Source organism: Mustela nigripes, chromosome 13, assembly GCF_022355385.1.
Source record: "Mustela nigripes isolate SB6536 chromosome 13, MUSNIG.SB6536, whole genome shotgun sequence".
In the NCBI taxonomy this organism is placed as follows: Eukaryota; Metazoa; Chordata; class Mammalia; order Carnivora; family Mustelidae; genus Mustela; species Mustela nigripes.
The window spans coordinates 3,223,473-3,240,550 of NC_081569.1; the positions used below are offsets into that span (position 1 = coordinate 3,223,473).

The following is a 17,078-nucleotide window of genomic DNA, read 5'->3' on the forward strand; positions in this document are numbered from 1 at the left end:
TTCTGGAATCGGGTGATTCCAAAGGTATGAAGGTATTTAGAAGTTCAGACATGTGTGTGCTTTACTATACACATGCTAAATAGAGCTCCATGAAAATCAAAGTATTGTGTGAGGCCCCCGACGTCAGCAGAGAACACGCTTCTTCCTTTCCTTCAGCGTGGGGGTGTCTGAGATTCTCCGGATGGGGTCTTTGCAAACCACAGGGGTCACAGGAATAGCTAGATCACAGGCTTGCAGGCACCCGGCCCGACACAGAGAGACTTATGTGAATGACACCCTTTCATCCCTAAAGCATTTCCATGGGGTGGAAATGGCCACGTCTCCCCTCACACAGAGAGCACGAAGTCGCTTCATGACCTAAGGGGAAGCAGCGTGTGCAGAGTCACCCTGGAAGTCAGGCGTCAGAACACTGAGGCCAAACCAACACAGTCTGAATCCAGAGCCCATGAGACAGAGAGAACAGGAGCAGGAGGACAGGAAGGGCAGGAAGCAGAGCAGAGAGCCCGATGCAGGGCTCGATCCGGAGCCCCGGGATCATGACCTGAGCCCAAGGCAGACGCTTCGCCGGCGGGGCCCAGGTGGTCCCAGAGCCTCTGTTCTTCACTGGTCTTCACGGTTCCTTGGGCGCTACAAGGTTGGGGGTTTCTCAAGCTGGCTGATACTGGGCTCGTTCTCTTTTCCCTCCGCCCAAGAGGCCTGTGCCTGTGTGACACGGTCTGCACACTCAGCATTAAGAGGAAAGAGGACAGAGGCCTGGAGGCACGGCTTCTCTCCACTGGACCACGTTCTAGAGTTCATTCGGGAGGCACACCGAGTTGGGTACAAAGGCCTACACAGTCTCCTTTCTTTGCCTCTACCAGCAGAAAGCAGGTGCTCCTACTGCTCTTACTCACCTGATTCCTCCCCCTTGAGAGAAATGCGCAGTGGGGGCGACCCAGAATGTTTTCACGTGCTATTTGCTGGGACGTTCTGGAACACCGCGTCTTACTTTGGACACAATTTCCACAGCGTGCCACACACCTCAACGATCTGCTCTGGCCTTCTGAAAAGGCTGAGGAGGCTTATTTTCCTTTTTCTAGCTTGTCTATTGTTATGACATCAAATATAAGTACGGCGTAATCCATAGAACCTGGAGAAGGCATTAAGTGCTCTTTAATTAAACGGGACGCGGCTCATGGCTTTCCAGACACCCTCTTTTATCCTCTACTGCCTTCCCAATTAGCTCCCTGGAGCTCTCACATGCCAACCTGCTGGATCATTGATTTCTCGATTAAAAGCGGCCATAAATTACAGGCCCTGTAAAAACCCACCGGGGAGAAGGGTGGAAAGCAACTTAATGACAGCTTGGACCCCATCCGCAGACAGGCCCGGCTGCCCACCCAGAGTATCAACTGGGCTCTGTTACGGGAACGTGGCATGATGCCTTGCCCGCCCCTGCCCCCCACGGCAAGAACTCACCCACGCACTTTTCCAGTCACTTGGAAAACAGACGGCCTGCTGCAGTTTTCTATGAAACAACTGGTCTCACCACTGCCCCTGAGCACCTGGCTGGCTCCCTGCCCACGGCTGGGACCCTGTGTTCACAGGGTCCAACCCAGCCCAACCCCAGGGGCAGGGCAACATGTCCTAAGGGCAGGCGGCCCAGCAGCATCCTGGAGGACGGAAACGCGGCTGGGATGCAGGTGCCGGGGACAGACCACCATTCCTGCCGCCCTCGGCTGCCCACGCGCCCTCCCTCACCAGGCCAGGAGATCTCCCACCTCACCTCAGGGCTCTGCCTGCTAGGCCTGCTCCCCTTCATCACACCCCACATCTGCCCACGTGGCCACAGCGACCGCCCCAGAGCTGCAGCTCCCGAGAAGCACCGTCCACCCTGTAACTAGCATGTGGCAATCGGGCCCGAACTTGCCGTGTGGCCTTGACCACACAGAAGAGGACACCTCAGTCTCCGGCCCATTCTGCTTTGCTCCATCATGGGCGATGGAACCTGCAAGTGCCAGGTTCTGCCAGGTCTGCCCAAGCTCTCCATCACCTTCGCTCCCAGTGGACTGCCCCATGAACTCGGGCCCCACCAGCAAGAAACCTCTGCATCTGGCAGACTGGACGCGCTCTGCTTCCAACGAGTGGGGAGTGATTTCAGGGACACGCACGATCCTTGATGCTGTTAAGGCATCAGCGTGAGGTCCCTTCAGCGAAGCAGAGGGGAATCAGTCCTCAGTGCCCACCTCTTATGCCAAGCACAGCCTTGTTCTCCACGAGCCTCTGTGAAGGGACAGAAGCACACACACACACACGCACACACACACGCACGCACACACACACGCACGCACACACATGCATGCACACCTACCCTGTTCCTTTCCGCAAGATGGGCAAAAAGATCAATGTTGGCGCTGGTAAAAGAAAAGAAATAAAAGCCAGGAGAGCAAAAGAGAGGGAGGCTTAAATCAGAAAACAATACTCTTGGATCATTTCAGATAATAAATAAATAAATTTAAGTGATCACTAAAATGAATGACTCTATCACAGATTTCCAATAAAAATAAGAAAAAGTGACTCAAGCCAACATCCCAACCAGAGCAAGAACCGCGCCCCGTGTGGGAAACTGTACGTGCAAACGCGGGCAGCCCCGAGGTCACAGGATCCCTCCAGAGAGTCAAGAACTCGTTGTGCCAAGGGGAAAAAAACACGACAATTTTCGAGTTATCTTTGAGAAACCATTTCCTGCCCACTGGCAAAGGGCAAAGCCAAAGGGAGGCTCTTGGAGGAGGTTCTCACCTGGTCGTCGTAGCGGTACGTCAGGAACTGCTCCCCTGTGGTGTCTTCGAGAAAACTTCCCTGAGGTGAGAGTGCAAACTCGGGAAGGAAGTAGGCTCCAGGGGACTTCTCTGCCGTGGTCTGAAAGGCAAGGTCACCTGGTTACAAGTAAGGCCCCGTGAGGACCCCCTGACGGGCAGGCAGTCCCCGAACCGGGTGATTCCCAGAGCACTTACCTGCTAACAGCTGTCCCAGAACGGGACATGACCTTGCTTAGTAAAGGCCAAGGTGCGACACACCAGGGGTCTGGGTGAGGCACTGTGAGGCCAGGACACTCCGCTGGTCCACCTCAAACTCGCACACACGGTACCGACTCCCAGACACCCGCCCTCTCCCCACTGCCCACAACCTTGCAGAGTTTCAGCTACAGCACAGTTAACTTCAGCACTGTGGTTGCCAATCCACTGTGCCTAGGACTTCCATTTCCTTCCTTCCTTCCTGTTTTTGTTAGGTGAAGGAGTGAGAAACAAACTTTCTTCCACACTATGAAAGAAACGCATGTTCACCACAGAAACCTTTGAAGATACCGATAAACACAAAAGAAAATCTATAAGTCGCCCCGTAATCCCTCCAACCAATAATCACCACTTTTAATTGTTTGGGTGTATTTCCTTTAAGACTTTTTTTTCTTTCCTCATAATGCTTTGGATGTTTATAGAAAAATCCAAGATGAAATAAACATGGCTTTGGCAGGGAGACTCCGTTTGGTTCAAGAAATGCCCAGACTCGGGCATCTGGATCACTAGACAGAAGCCCCCGTCGTCAGGGCAGAGGGGATTCAGGAAGAAGGACATCATCCCTTGGAGACTATAGGGGGTCCAATGGCCCGGTGGACCTCCTGCCATCAGTTGCCAATACCTTCAGCCGGGATCCCTGCCTTGACTGGTTGACAAGGAGGAAAGAGATAAAGGAGATGGCGCCCCGCGACACCGTGTGCAGCCCCACCTGGTCCGGGAATGCAGATCAGCAACTCTGCCTCCAACACGGCACCTCACTCCCCTGCTTGGGAAGGAATGAGTAAGAATCCAAGAAAGAGACCACGGGTGCTACTCTGAGAAAAACACTCTCTGCAAACAGGAAGCATGAGGAGTAAAAGTCCCCCTCAACTGCCTCTGCTCCCCCAATGGTCACATTCTCAAACTGCTGCAGGAACTATAGTTAAAGCAAAACATCCAGGGCGCCTGGGTAGCTCAGTGGGTTAAAGCCTCTGCCTACAGCTCAGGTCATGATCTCAGGGTCCTGTGATAGAGCCTGCATCTCCCCCCCCCCACCCCCCGGACTGCCTCTCTGCCTACTTGTGATCTCTCCCTGTCAAATAAATAAATAAAATCTTAAAAAAGAAAGGGGGTGCAAAACATCCATGTGAATGCCATACATACATACATACATAACAAGGACAATCAGTAGGTGACTATCTTGGCAAGGCACAGAAAACAAACAACTCTAGGTTTCGGTTGGCACTAGACTGTTCCAAGAACTTCAGAAGTTTCCTATGACATTTCATTCACACATTCATCCCAGGGAGCAACAGGAATCTTCCCAGAGCCATGCGCCACCCCCGCACCCCATCTCCCTTGCCTTGCTTCAGAACGGCTAGCTTCAGTCTGGACTGCTCTGATCTGAAGTGAGGAAAACAGGACAGTCACCCAGAAGCCTTGACACAGGTTTTCTGGGTAAGTTTTTTCTAGCAGAATGCTGTCGTCTGTGGCGGCAGCTTTGCTTCAGAAATTAGTGGAGTCCCTGCAGCCTGCCACAGTGCCAGTGGGGTAGGAGTCTGGCAGGGAAGTCTGTCCAGGCTCCAACAAAGGTGCGGAACTCGTCTATGACACCTGGCCAGCCGCCGCTGATGGCTGCTGGAGACTGTTGCTCCAAGTAGCCTGGGAGCTAATACCACAGACCCCACAGAGACAACCGGCTCTCAGACATTGTAGTGCTGTTTTATGGATCTCAACCTGAAACCCCAGAAAAAGCAAAAAACCTTTCCAGTACTCATGTTTTCACACCTCGGTCATTTTTCGTGTAGGAAAAAAAAAATATCATAGACTCTCTGGCTTGACTATAGCTATAGCTAATCACCTTCTGCTTTCTGACCTGCTGTTTCCAATGGTTAAATTTTGTCAGGCTTAAAAAAAAGAGAGAGAGAGAGACAGGAATGAAAATGTCCATGTGAAAAAAGAAGGTAAACTTAACAAGATTTCTTGCTTCTGTGTATGTTTCCTAGGCGGTTTGAGGATGTGTCAAAGTCTAGTTATTCTTACCAAAGACAAACACATCTAGGGAATCCTCAGGGAAATCCTACATGACCGCAGAACAATGATGGGTTTCATCTCAAGACAGTTCCCTATAAACTGATTACCAACACACCTAGCAAATAGTCTGTAACGTTTAGTTGCTGTCATTGTGATTTGCCTCTATTGTTTTTAAAATTCAGAGACTCATAATTTTAAATGTCTAAGGAGGCTTGCCACCCACCACAGAGAAGAAGCCAGGCCTGGAGTCCACAAGCGGCTATGTATGAAGACACAGAAATCCAGTTACCAGAGAGTGGGGGCGGGAAGCCACGTAGGGTCATCACCTGAAGACGGCTCCCTGAATACAGTGCTTTATGTGTAGTTGATCACATGTTCCACACGTATTTACTGAGCATCTACTATGTACCCGGAGCCATTCTAAAAGCTATGGGTACCATGAGGAACAAGAAAGATAAGGTCCTTTTTATGGAGGTTTCATTCTAATGGGAAGATGCATAATAAGCAAACAAATTCATAAGTAAGAGAATTAAAGTTCTCAGTGCTATGAAGAAAATAAATAGGGTGATATGGGGTAAGTTGAGTCTGCAGAAAGAAAGGGGGTCAGTGAGGCTGATCCAGGTGGACAAGGAAGAGAGTAGAGAGAGAGGGAGAGATGGAAGAATGGAAGAGGCAGGACACGTGGAGCACTGTGGGCCCAGGCAAGGGGTTACAGAACCACCAGGTGTATCTCAAACCTTGACTGGAGGTCATGGAGGATGGGTTAGAAGGGGGCAAGAAGGGAACCATTCCAAGGATGGAAAGCTGTTGCACTAATCCAGGCAAGAAGGGGTGATTCTTCGGATGAGGATGATGGCAGTGAAGAATGGGAGAGCTGATGGACGAGAGGTAGAACCTCCAAGACTTGCCGATGGGTGAGAAGAAGGGAGGAATCAAGGACCATTTCTGGGGTTTAGGCTTGAGCAACAGGCTGTAAAGGAATACCATGGACGGGCAGCCCTGGCAGGAAGATAGGGCAGAGAGGCGATAATTCTGTTTGAGTCACGTGCAGTTTGAGATGCTAGGAGACATCCATGCAGAGAGCTTGAGTTGGCCATTTAATACGGATGTCTGGAACTCAGAAGGGCAGTCTAAGGCCAAAGACAGAGATTTGGAAATCATTGTTGACATTTTCATACATTTATACATACACTCACACCTTCACAGCCATCCTACCTGAAAGGACCCTCCCTAGAGAGTTTGGCAGACGAGGGCTTCTGTCTGGGGCCCCTAATAATTCTCATGTCTGAAGGGGAGTAGAGAAGGAGCAAGCAGAAGAAGTTAAAATGAGGAATCCTTCAGAGAAGACTCAAGAAGAGAAATCATGGGTCATGGAAGGATTCGGCATCAAAGAGAGTGGCCAACTACCTTGAATGCCTCTGAGAGACTGACTAAGACGAGGCCAGAGAAGGGCCCGCTGGGCGTAGCAACAAGGAGATCTTTGTCAACCTTGACAAAAGTAGGTAGAGTGGAGCGGCGGGGACCATGGTCATGGGTTTGGGGACTGGATAGAAGAAGAAGACCAGACCAGGAAAGGACACTGAGAACAAGGCAATGGTGAAAGGGAATGTGGAAGTATGGGCAGGATTTTTAAAGACTGGAGAAGCGGGAGCATGAGTGCTTGGTTATGGGAGTCATCGGGGGTAAGAGAGACAATAGAGGAGATGAGAGATCACTGCAGGAGGCCAACCCTTGAAAAGACAGAGGAGTGGGGTTCCACCTGTGCGTGGAGAGCCTGGCTTTCCTAAAGAGAAGGATCCCAGGTCCATGTGAGTCTACACCATACCACACCCGCCGGCAGACCCCTGACTTTGACCCTCCATCTTCACTGTGCCTCCTCCTCCGACACCCTTCTACTGGGTCCCAAGGTCATCCACCTGTGTCTCTCTCCCCACTTTCTTACCTCCCAGCCGGCTCTCTCACCTGGCGCCCCCCTGCAATTGCTCTCCAGCTCAAAGAGTGGGCCACCTCCATTGTCTCCCAAACAGCTGCCTTCTGCGGCGAGGTGGGACCGTCCTAAGCCTGCTGTGCGTGACACCTTCTGAAGACTCCTTTGGTCACACCACGCTTCTCTGAGATCAGAGGACTCACAACTCGGTTTCCCCATGATTTAAAACAGCTACAGACACTTAATTAGCTCCACTGAGCTTTCTTTTCTCTGCTTAAATTCGGATTGGGTAAAATGAGGTCTGTTTTGTGAGATTAAGAGTCACTTATGGTTTGTCTCAAAGTATCATGATTGTTTATTTAATGCTTTATTGTATTTGTTATTTTTGATGCAAAAAACTATCATCTTTAAATAAGAAAATGCCATTTCATTAAAGTCATCCAATAACAATAAAAAAAAAAAATGAGGTCTGTTTGCCCCACGTTTTATTCCTATCCCGGGCTTCTGCCTCTCCCCCCAGGCCCACTGAGGTGTCGCATGTTGGAGGAAGTTCCCTAGGGCTGAGAACAACATCTCTCTCGAGTCAGCCCATCCCCGACCGCAGGTGTGTGGGCAGTAAGGAGGGAAGACTGGTGGGTTCCACTACCTGAGCTACGCAGGACAGGATCCTTCTTCAGCAATTCCACCTGCAGGGTTCAAGGTCACTGGTCCCTGGGCCACATCAGATTCCCTCCACACCCCCATCCCATTTTTGTTACCAAGAAAACAAGGAAGACTTTATACTTGTCTCTTTTTATCAAAATCCTTACTCCTGAGTAAATTTCTCATCATTCAAGAGTTGATTCTAAAACCCCACTCCAATTCCAGTCCTCTCCCTCCACAGCAGCAAGGGCGCACCAAGGTCACAGGGCACCCCCCTGAGAAGGTGTGCGGGGATGTCCCATGATTATGAAAGCCCTGCACTTGAGAAGCCCCTCTCAGTCTCCTAATCCAGCCTGTCCACCTCAGAAATCTTGCTACATGACCTGCAGCCTCTACCTGAATACCTTTAGTGACGGGGAGCTAACTCCTTCCCAAGGCAACAGGGATCTGTCAGAATCTAGGAGGTTCACCGACACTGACTTGGTCCGAAGTGGCCCACGTCTCTCCAGCTGAGGTCTGAGGTGCCCCCGCCACCAGCACCGCTCTCCCGGCCTCCTCGCCCACAACATCCCCCGACACCTCCCCACAAACACACACATTCAGAACTGAATTCCCGAGCCTGAGCCCAGTAAGCATCTGAGTCCCAGAATTACAGAACGCAAGGAACTTCAGAGACACTCGTATCCCAGCCCCCCTCCTGGAGCAGGCGTTTCTCCTGCAGCATCTCTGACCGCCCCACGGAGGAGTCATAGGGAGCCCTCTGGAGAGAGAGCCGGGGAAGACAGAAATCAAGCACACATCTCATTCTGAGTTGAGTGCTGTGTGTCTCTCTTCACACGTGAAGAAACTAAGACACAGGAGGCCAGGTGATCTGACCGGGGGCGCACGAGCTCCCAACGGCCGAGTGCAAGGTCACCTCTGTTCCGTTTCCCTGCCTCCAACAGTGGGAAACAGTCTTGAGAAGAACCGGGCCTTCCTTTGGGAGTCAACTGGCTGAGTTCAGCGGTGGCTTCCGAAAGCAAGTGTGGTGCCGGTAACAGGCCTCCGAGAACACGCGCGGACATCCTCACCCTCTCAGATGGGAGCGGACTTCTGACGGGTCAGGGAGGTGGCGTGCACGGCTCCTGGCAGGGTGCGGTGACCCAAGAGGTCAGGCCGTGGAGGAGCAGGACTGGAAGGGAAGGTGCGGGGAGGAAGCCAGGCCAGGGAGCGTGCAATCTTCCCAGGGCCCAGATCCAGGGCCCAGAGAGAGCCTGCCAGAATGCCTCACCCCCCGCCCCCGCCACTGTCCGCAGCTGCCGAGTCACCAGGGATGGGGTCAGGAGGAATCCAAACGGCCCCTCCAGGGACTATGACTCTGAGACCTGGGGACGCAGCTGCGTCTCCAGCTCCCGTTCTAGCTGAAGACTTGGACTTTGGCAGGAGGAAATAACCGCACAATGTCAATTTGAAGACAAGATTTCAGGGTCCCAGGCCTTGATCTGTACCGCATAAGGATGGAGAATGCCTGTCAGGACAGAGCAAAAGGCGTGGCTGAGACAATGAAGGAGAGAGAAGAGGAAGAGGGTATCCTCTAGTAGAGAGTGGGGTCGCTTATGCCTCGAAGGTCAGGCAGTCACAGTTAAGAAAAAATACAATGTGATTCTCATGGAAATTCAAGAGGCCAGTCTACACACTTCTCCCTCCCCACCAGTGTGGGGAGTGCACACCCCCTCCCCAGTGTGAAGGCAGCTAAAGAGCCCCCCTCCCCCGCCTGCCCCACACCACTAACCTTGCTTGCAGTCAGGGAAGGCCACCCAATCTTTTTGCCATGTGCCACCATGAAGCCACTTCTCTGCACTCTGACAGCCAGACTGCACGGTCCCCAGTATACACGTCACTGTCCTGTCGCTGTGCATCCGCCCACATTTGTGCATCACACCTCTGTCTATACCCTTGTCATGGCCGCGAACAACACCCAGGAGCAGGGCTGAGACCCCAGCCTTCACCAAGTCAAGAAGAGCCCATCTCCGGGCTGGTGGTGACTTCACCCAACCACAGTCCCCGCCTCTCAGATGTCCACCTGTTGGCCCTTTGGGGATTCGAGAAACACCTTGCCAGATGCTTCATGTCTGCAGTGACACGGACGATGCTCAACGTCCGGGGACAGAAGACCTGAGATCCCAACAGGTAGGTTGGGACAGAAGCTAAGCGCAGGAAGGCAAGTTCCTGAGCCATAATGCAGGACTCCTCTTCCCAACACCAGCGCTTAAGAGGAGACTGTCAAGGTTCTCATCCGGGACATGAATGCCCAGGAACCCAGTCTCGATTCACAGCAACCAAGATCTGGAGGGGCGAGTTCACCATCTGGATGGGAGTATGGGACTGCTCCTCCCAGTGGTCATACTGGATGAGTCTGGAAGTGAGCCCCCACGCGGAGCAGGCAGAACGCCCCAGTCCTGCGGATGGTCTGCAAGGACCACATTCTCTGGGGGGTCCTGAGGGCTGCTCGTCCTGGCCTGGATGGCACCTGGAACCTTACAGGGTGCACCTGCCAGAGCCCAAGGGGGAAAATCAACTTAACCAATATTATTTAAACTCAGCATACCAACCACAGTCTTGCTCCAAAAAGGCTGATGTGCTTTTTGTCTCTTGAACTTGCAATGGTTGTTTAAAAATTTATAAAAAAAAAAAAGGGAAACAGAAAAACCTTCCATTTTGTTAAGTAGGGTGTCATCATTCCAAGACTTTTCAAAGTCCTCGGTGTCCTAACACTTCCACACAGGACGCAATTTATATATGTGAAACACACGCATACGTAAAACACACGCCCACGTGTACATATGAAAATATGAAACCCAGGTACCTCGGCAAGACTGGAAAAGTGGGCTGAAAGAATATTCGTTTTCAGATTTTTTGTTGTTGCTATTTTTGAACAGTTCTGCTAGGGATTTCAGATCTGTCTCCCCTATTCACCATCAACTAATCAACATTGTTAGATCGATGCGCTGATACCGTTGGATTGAAAGACTGAGTATTTGGATCAGTGTCTGGGTCCACCTCGGCCACGTAGCTTCCAGCTTCACCTTCAACTCTGAGCCACGTTTGCAAAAGAAGTCCGAGCAGCAGATTTTCTGGATCCCTCCTAGAGCCGCTGGGCGGGGTGTGCCCTGTGAGCCGGCATATTCAGGACCAGCTGCTCCCCACAGAAGGTCATTCCCTGAATGGGTCCCAGTAAGACTCTCTTTGGCAAATGGGAATGGGGAGCCAGGAGACATCAGTCACAGCACCAGCCTGTGCCATTACACATGCACTATTTCATCTTCTCTCTTCCTCTCCTTCACACACACACGCGAACACACACACACACACACACACACACACACACACACACTGGCAAGCAGAACCAAGACTCATGGGTGAGAAGATCCTGCTGGAACAGATTTGATCATTCAGTTTCCCGACAGGAGAAAAGCCTAGAGTGGAGCCATGACACCCCCCTACATCTCTGAACCTTCCTCGGCACTCGGCCTTGGGCTTTGTGCGTGGAACACATTCACCAATTCGCTCCCTTTCGCAGACGGAAAGCCGCCCAGGCCGCCCCCACCAGCCCCCGGAACCCCCCTGACCAATGCCTGAATGTTGTCCCCGCCGCAGAGAGACCAGAGCACTGCGGCTGGGTAACACCAGCATCTCACACGGGGGGGATTTAGAAACTCCGCCGCTACCCTGATGGGGAGAGGCACGAAGCCTGCCCCTGCCCATGTACACAACACGGATCCTCCCCGGCTGGACCCACCCCCCCACCCCACCCCCAGATTTTAAGACTTCATTTTTCAAGACCTTGAAGTAAGCTGACCCCCTGGAATGAGTCTCCGTTTGCCAAATGTCACGTGGAAATAAGTCTACCTTAGAATACCTCGGGGGGAAAACCACTGAGTATCGTGTCCCCTGGACAGGGCTCTGCGGGTAAAGAGAGAAACTAGACAGACGCCACCTCGAACCTGACCGGACTGCAAACTCGCGAACCCAGGCCTTCCTCTCCCCCCGCCCCTCCTCCTCCTGGTCCACTCCTACGGGGGCCCCAGGAGTCAGCAGAGGAGGGGACCCCCCGGTTTCTGAGGACCTTGAGCTGCCGGCGAGGATGCCACGTGTGGGAACCGTTCTGGGCCACCTCTCCGGCCCTCCCACAGCCCCCTTCCCCGAGGGGCCTCGGTGCTCCCAGGACACTCCCAGGCCCTGCGTGGGCACGGGAATCTGCACTTTGATCTGAAAGTGAAGGCTGTATTTTTCCCACAGCCTCCTCACCGCTAACACTCATGACTCTCTCTGGCAGAGAAAAGGCATCTTTGCTTTTTTAAATCGAGTACAAACAAGTCTCTTATTTTACCGGAGGGGTGGCGAGGGGAGATCCCCAGAGCCCGGCGCATCTCCCAGCAAACCTGGGTTTTGCAGCATTGGGTGACCCGGCCCCTGCGTGTTTGTGAAGCACCTACTACGCTCCAAGGCTGTTTCCGACGCAGAGAATTCAGCCGTCGACGGAACAGACGAGAATCGCTTTTCCCGACGAGCTTACAGTCTTAACGAGGTGAAGCAGGAAATGAACGGAAGAGAGAAGTCAAGGGCACGGCACCCCACGTGGGAGAGGACTCGGTGGGGAAAGGCACAAATCGCGGTTTTAAGCAGAGCGGTCAGCAGGTGACCAGACGAGCACCGGGTCACACACAACGGATGAATCGCTGACCGTTCCAGCCAAAACCAAATTAAAAAAATGAAAATACACAAATAAACAGAGGGGTTAGGGGAGGCGCAGGTAGGTCAGGGTGCCCTGTGGCATCACTTTTTTTTTTCTTTTTCTGATTTTCAAAAATGACAAATTGGAGCCTGCCGTTTTCCTGGGAGGTTTCGAAATATCTGTGTTCTCCAAGACTCCGGCTGGGATCGCAGGGCTCTGGATCCGTCGGCTCCTACCTACAGCCGCCGTGGGACCCCTTGCTCCTTGGCCCCAGTGGCTCTCCGCCTGCACAGCCGCCCAGCTCTGGCCCGGCCAGGCCCCAGTGCTCCTCCCTGGGAGTTCCAACATCTCCCGCTTCCGGGGAGCCAGAGCCCAACCCGCCGGGCCCCAATAACACAAGCACAGTGTAAGCGTGCAGGAAACACTACTCGCTGACAACCAATCACTTCTGCAGGCATGTCCATTCCTGGGTATCGGGCAAGTCTCGGGCGTACCTCATGCATGAATCTGCATTAACTCAGTAGCAAGGAAGCAAGAAGAAAAGAGAGAGAAGGAAATAGAGAAAGAAAAAGGAAAAAAGGAAAGAGGAAAAAAAAAAAAAAGCATTCATTCCCAGCTCTTCCTGATTTGGCCGTGAGACACCACCCAACCTGACACAGTCCAGAAACACGTCAGGAACATATTCATGTTTATTCAAGATTTTTTTCTCACCCCCACAGCTTTATTTCTTTCAGGAAACAGCTCGTCGGTGTGGCTGAAATCATGCAGGCTTTCAAAATGTGGCCTTCCAAGAGAAGAGAAAGACAGAAATGTGCTGTTTGCACATACTCTGAAAAACATTTATATGCATCATCAGCTGGTTTGTTTTTCTAGGCTTAGCAGGGCAGGAAGTCTCCAGGGCTAACACGTCAGCAGAGCTGCCAAATGTGCAGAGGGGGTGCTCCTGCCTTTCGGGATTCTTCAACCAACAAGACGTGAGGAAGACGGTGATGTAGACACAGGGTGTCGTTGGTCCATGTGGATAAAGTGGCAGGACGCTTATTTCCACAAACTACCCAAAAAGTAGAGGTTTTTCACATAAAATGCTAAGGATGCCTTGAAAACAAAAAAGCGATGCTTTTATAAAATTAAGCAGCTAACAAGGTGCCTGGGTGGTTCAGTTGGTTAAGCATCCGACTCTTGGTTTTGGCGCAGGTCGTGATCGCCAGGTCGTGAGATGGAGCCCCCGTCGGGCTCCACACTCAGTGGGGAGTCTGCCTAAAACTCTGTCCCTCTGCCCCTCTGCCTCTCCCCCCTGCTCACATGTGCTCTGTTCTCTCTCAAACAAATAAATAAATCTTTTTTTTTTTTTTTTTTAATTAAGAGGCTAACATCAACCCCAGTGGTAACAGAGCCATACTGGAACCATAAATCAGCGGGAGAAATTATTACAAATGCATTACCTTTTGTTAGAAAAGGAAAAGAGAGAGAAAGACAAACTATAATCTTTGACCCAAATGGGGTGTTGGTCAAGGTACAGATTTATGGATTTAAGCTGAAATATTTTAAGGTCCGATTTTAATTTCTTAATGATAATGGAATGAGAAGTCATATCTTTTGAGTGATTAACACAGCCCCATATCATTACACATTTGTTTAACATGAAAATGTCACATCGTTTTCAGTCCTGCGTAAACACAGGATTCGTTTACTAATGGTGCCAGACATGTGGAGAATCACAGTCACACACCAGCCACACTTGGTGATGCTGGACACCTGTTACAATTGGGGATAGACAATCTTAGAAAGGGGGCCGGATCTGAAGTTGGAAGTCCAGGCTCCAGCCCACCTTCCCAGGAGACCATGCGGTTTCTGGAACCTGCTTCCGGTCTCCAGGTCCTGCTCACCACATCGTTAAATAGGAGGGCGGTCTTCAGTGAGCTCCGAGGTTCCCCACAACTGGAGGGAAACCAGGCAAGAAGATGAAGGTGTAGTAATTTTGTTTGCTTACTGTATTTTTGTATTATCAAAGGAATATTGTTGGTATGAATTTAGAAATCCTCCAGCACACACAAAAATACCAAAAAACAAAAACAAAACAAAACAAAAAAATACCCAGCAGTCAAAGCAAAACTCCAGCATCCTTCCTAAGGAGAGTCATTGCATTTTCTTAACCGAAAGCAGGCCCAGGAGAGAAGAGCAGAGTGACCCCCTTAGTGACTCAAAGGCCCCTCAGATAGAGCCTCGTGAAGCCCCATGGTAAAAGGAAAACACAGAATAATTTCGAGATAAAAGACCTTAACCTTTTTCTCCACGCCCATCTCCCACCCCTGCCACTACCGAGGGGGAGCTCTGGAAGGAGCAGGTGAGAAACCGAGACTCAGTTTCCTCACCTATAAAATGGAGGTGAAAACCATATACATCCCCCAACTACTTAATAAAATAATGCAAATGGCAGTGCTCTTACAGTTGTTAGGAAGCTGGACAGTGTCTGATACCATGACTGTTATCACAAAGTCCCCAAGATACGTTTTTGTTTTTTTAAAGATTTTACTTATTTATTTGACAGACAGAGATCACAAGCAGGCAGAGAGGCAGGCAGAGAGCGAGGAGGAGGCAGGTTCCCTGCTGAGTAGAGAGCCTGATGTGGGGTTCCATCTCAGGACCCAGAGATCATGACCTGAGCTGAAGGCAGAGGCTTTAACCCACTGAGCCACCCAGGTGCCCCCCAAGACACGTTTTTTGTTTTTTGTTTTGTTTTGTTTTGTTTTTTTAAAAGATTTTTAAAATTTCTTTATCATGTAGGCAGAGAGGCAGGCAGAGAGAGAGAGAGAGAGGGAAGCAGGCTCTCCGCCAAGCAGAGAGCCCGATGTGGGGCTTGATCCCAGGACCCTGAGATCATGACCTGAGCCGAAGGCAGAGGCTTAACCCACTGAGCCACCCAGGCGCCCCCCAAGACACGTTTTTAATAGAAGTAATAACATAAGCATGTCCCGAGTCCCACCTCTGTGCACCCGCTGGGCTAGGCAGCAGAAACCCAGCAAGGCACAGTCCGCGTCCTCGGGAGCCTGCCGTCTCGGGCTGGGTACTCAGAACCCTGGGAGCATATGAGAGGGACGAGGCGGGGGAGGGAGGAGGAGGTCGCTGAATGCATCATGAACACAAGAGTCACCACGCTGAGATGTAAAGAACAAAGAGGAATTAGGACAATGGGGAAAAGAATGGGGGAGCGGAGCCTTCTAGAATAACACAGGCATGATAAACAGTGTGGACAAACCAGAAGACTGGAGAGAGCAGGGCAGGTTGAACGCGTGGCAAGTAGCCCTTTGTGGCTGTAACACAGAAGGAGAGAGAAGCCAGGGGAAGCTGGAGAGGCAGGCTTGGGCTGGGGAAGGGGGTCTGGTGGTGCAGATCCAGAAGTCCGTTCTTATCCTTGGGAAGCACCGGAGGGATTAAGTAGACATGTGAGACTATGACTATGCAGACCGGATAGGAAGGGGTGAGACACAAGGCCAGGAGACCTACAGTAGGCTCCTGTAGTACCCAGCAAAGAACCAATGGTGGCAGTGAGGACAGAGCAGGGAATGAGCCCTAACAAGACAACGTATCTCAGAACTCAAGAGAACAATCATGCCAGTGTGTTTCAAAGATTATGGATACATGAAAATGTTTTAGAAAAAAATCGAAATGATGAAAATGGACTCTAAAAAAAAAAAAATGGAAAATCTCAATGGTCCTTTAACCACTAAAGAAATAGAATCCCTATATAACATTCTTCCCATGGAGGAAACAATACATCCGGAAGGTTTTAGAGGTGAGCTCTACAAAATATTTGAAGTGTAAGTAATTCCAATCTTAAAAATATATATATATTTAAGGAACAGAAAAAGAGAACCCCTCAATAATTCATTTCATGATATTATCACCTTGATAACAAAACCAAGCAAGAACAATGCAACAAGGAAATTACATCTCAACCTCACTCTTAAAATGAATGCAAAGTCCCGAAATAAAATATAAGTAAAGTAAATCAAACACTGTGTACAAAGAAACCATCCACGGAAGGGCAGATCAATCAGTCGTGGCAAATTTGTGCCCTGGAACCCAACAGAACAGGAAAAGGGAATGATCTCAGCTTCGCACATCGACCCAGATGAAATTTCCAAGCAAAATTCTGGTCGGCATGGAGCAGAACAGGGTATGATTTCATTTGTATACAATTCAGAAAGGGCTGACGCCACATAATGTATGATTGGGAGATACAGACTCAAGAGGCAAAGGCAGTTAGACACAAAGCACACCTTTTCTTGTGGTTAGCAGATCGGAGGATGTGACAAGAAAGGGACACACCAGGAGGTTCAGGGCTACTGACAATGTGGCATTTCATGAGCTCCACGCTGAGTACTCAGGTGTCTATCCCATCATTGTTCCTGGATCATCGCCTGTACAGTTGTGCAGGTCGGGTACTGCACACAAGCACAGGACCACCCTCCATTAAAAATCATGTTATGGTTTTTCTCAGAGCGCCTGAGTGGCTCAGTCAGTTAAACGGCTGACCCTGGATTGGGGTTCAGGTCATGATCTCGGGGTCTTGAGATCGAGATCGTGTTACACTCCAACTCAGCAGGGAGTCAGCTTCAGTGTCTCCCTCTCCCTCTGCTTCTCCCCCCGCCCAACTCTACTCCCCGCTTCTCTCAAATAAATAAATAGATCTTTTTAAAAAATCATGTTTTCAGCTTAGGGTGGAAAT

General features: G+C 50.7%; 1 protein-coding gene across 1 annotated transcript in view; it reads right to left on the bottom strand.

Moving 5' to 3' along the window:
* The window catches only part of ADAMTSL3 (ADAMTS like 3), a 340,647-nt gene that overhangs the window by 289,403 nt on the left and 34,166 nt on the right, over positions 1 to 17,078 (bottom strand). The window contains exon 3 of the mRNA XM_059371168.1: positions 2,779 to 2,898. Coding sequence (XP_059227151.1) covers positions 2,779 to 2,898 — 120 coding nt within the window. The remainder of the gene's footprint in view (positions 1 to 2,778; positions 2,899 to 17,078) is intronic.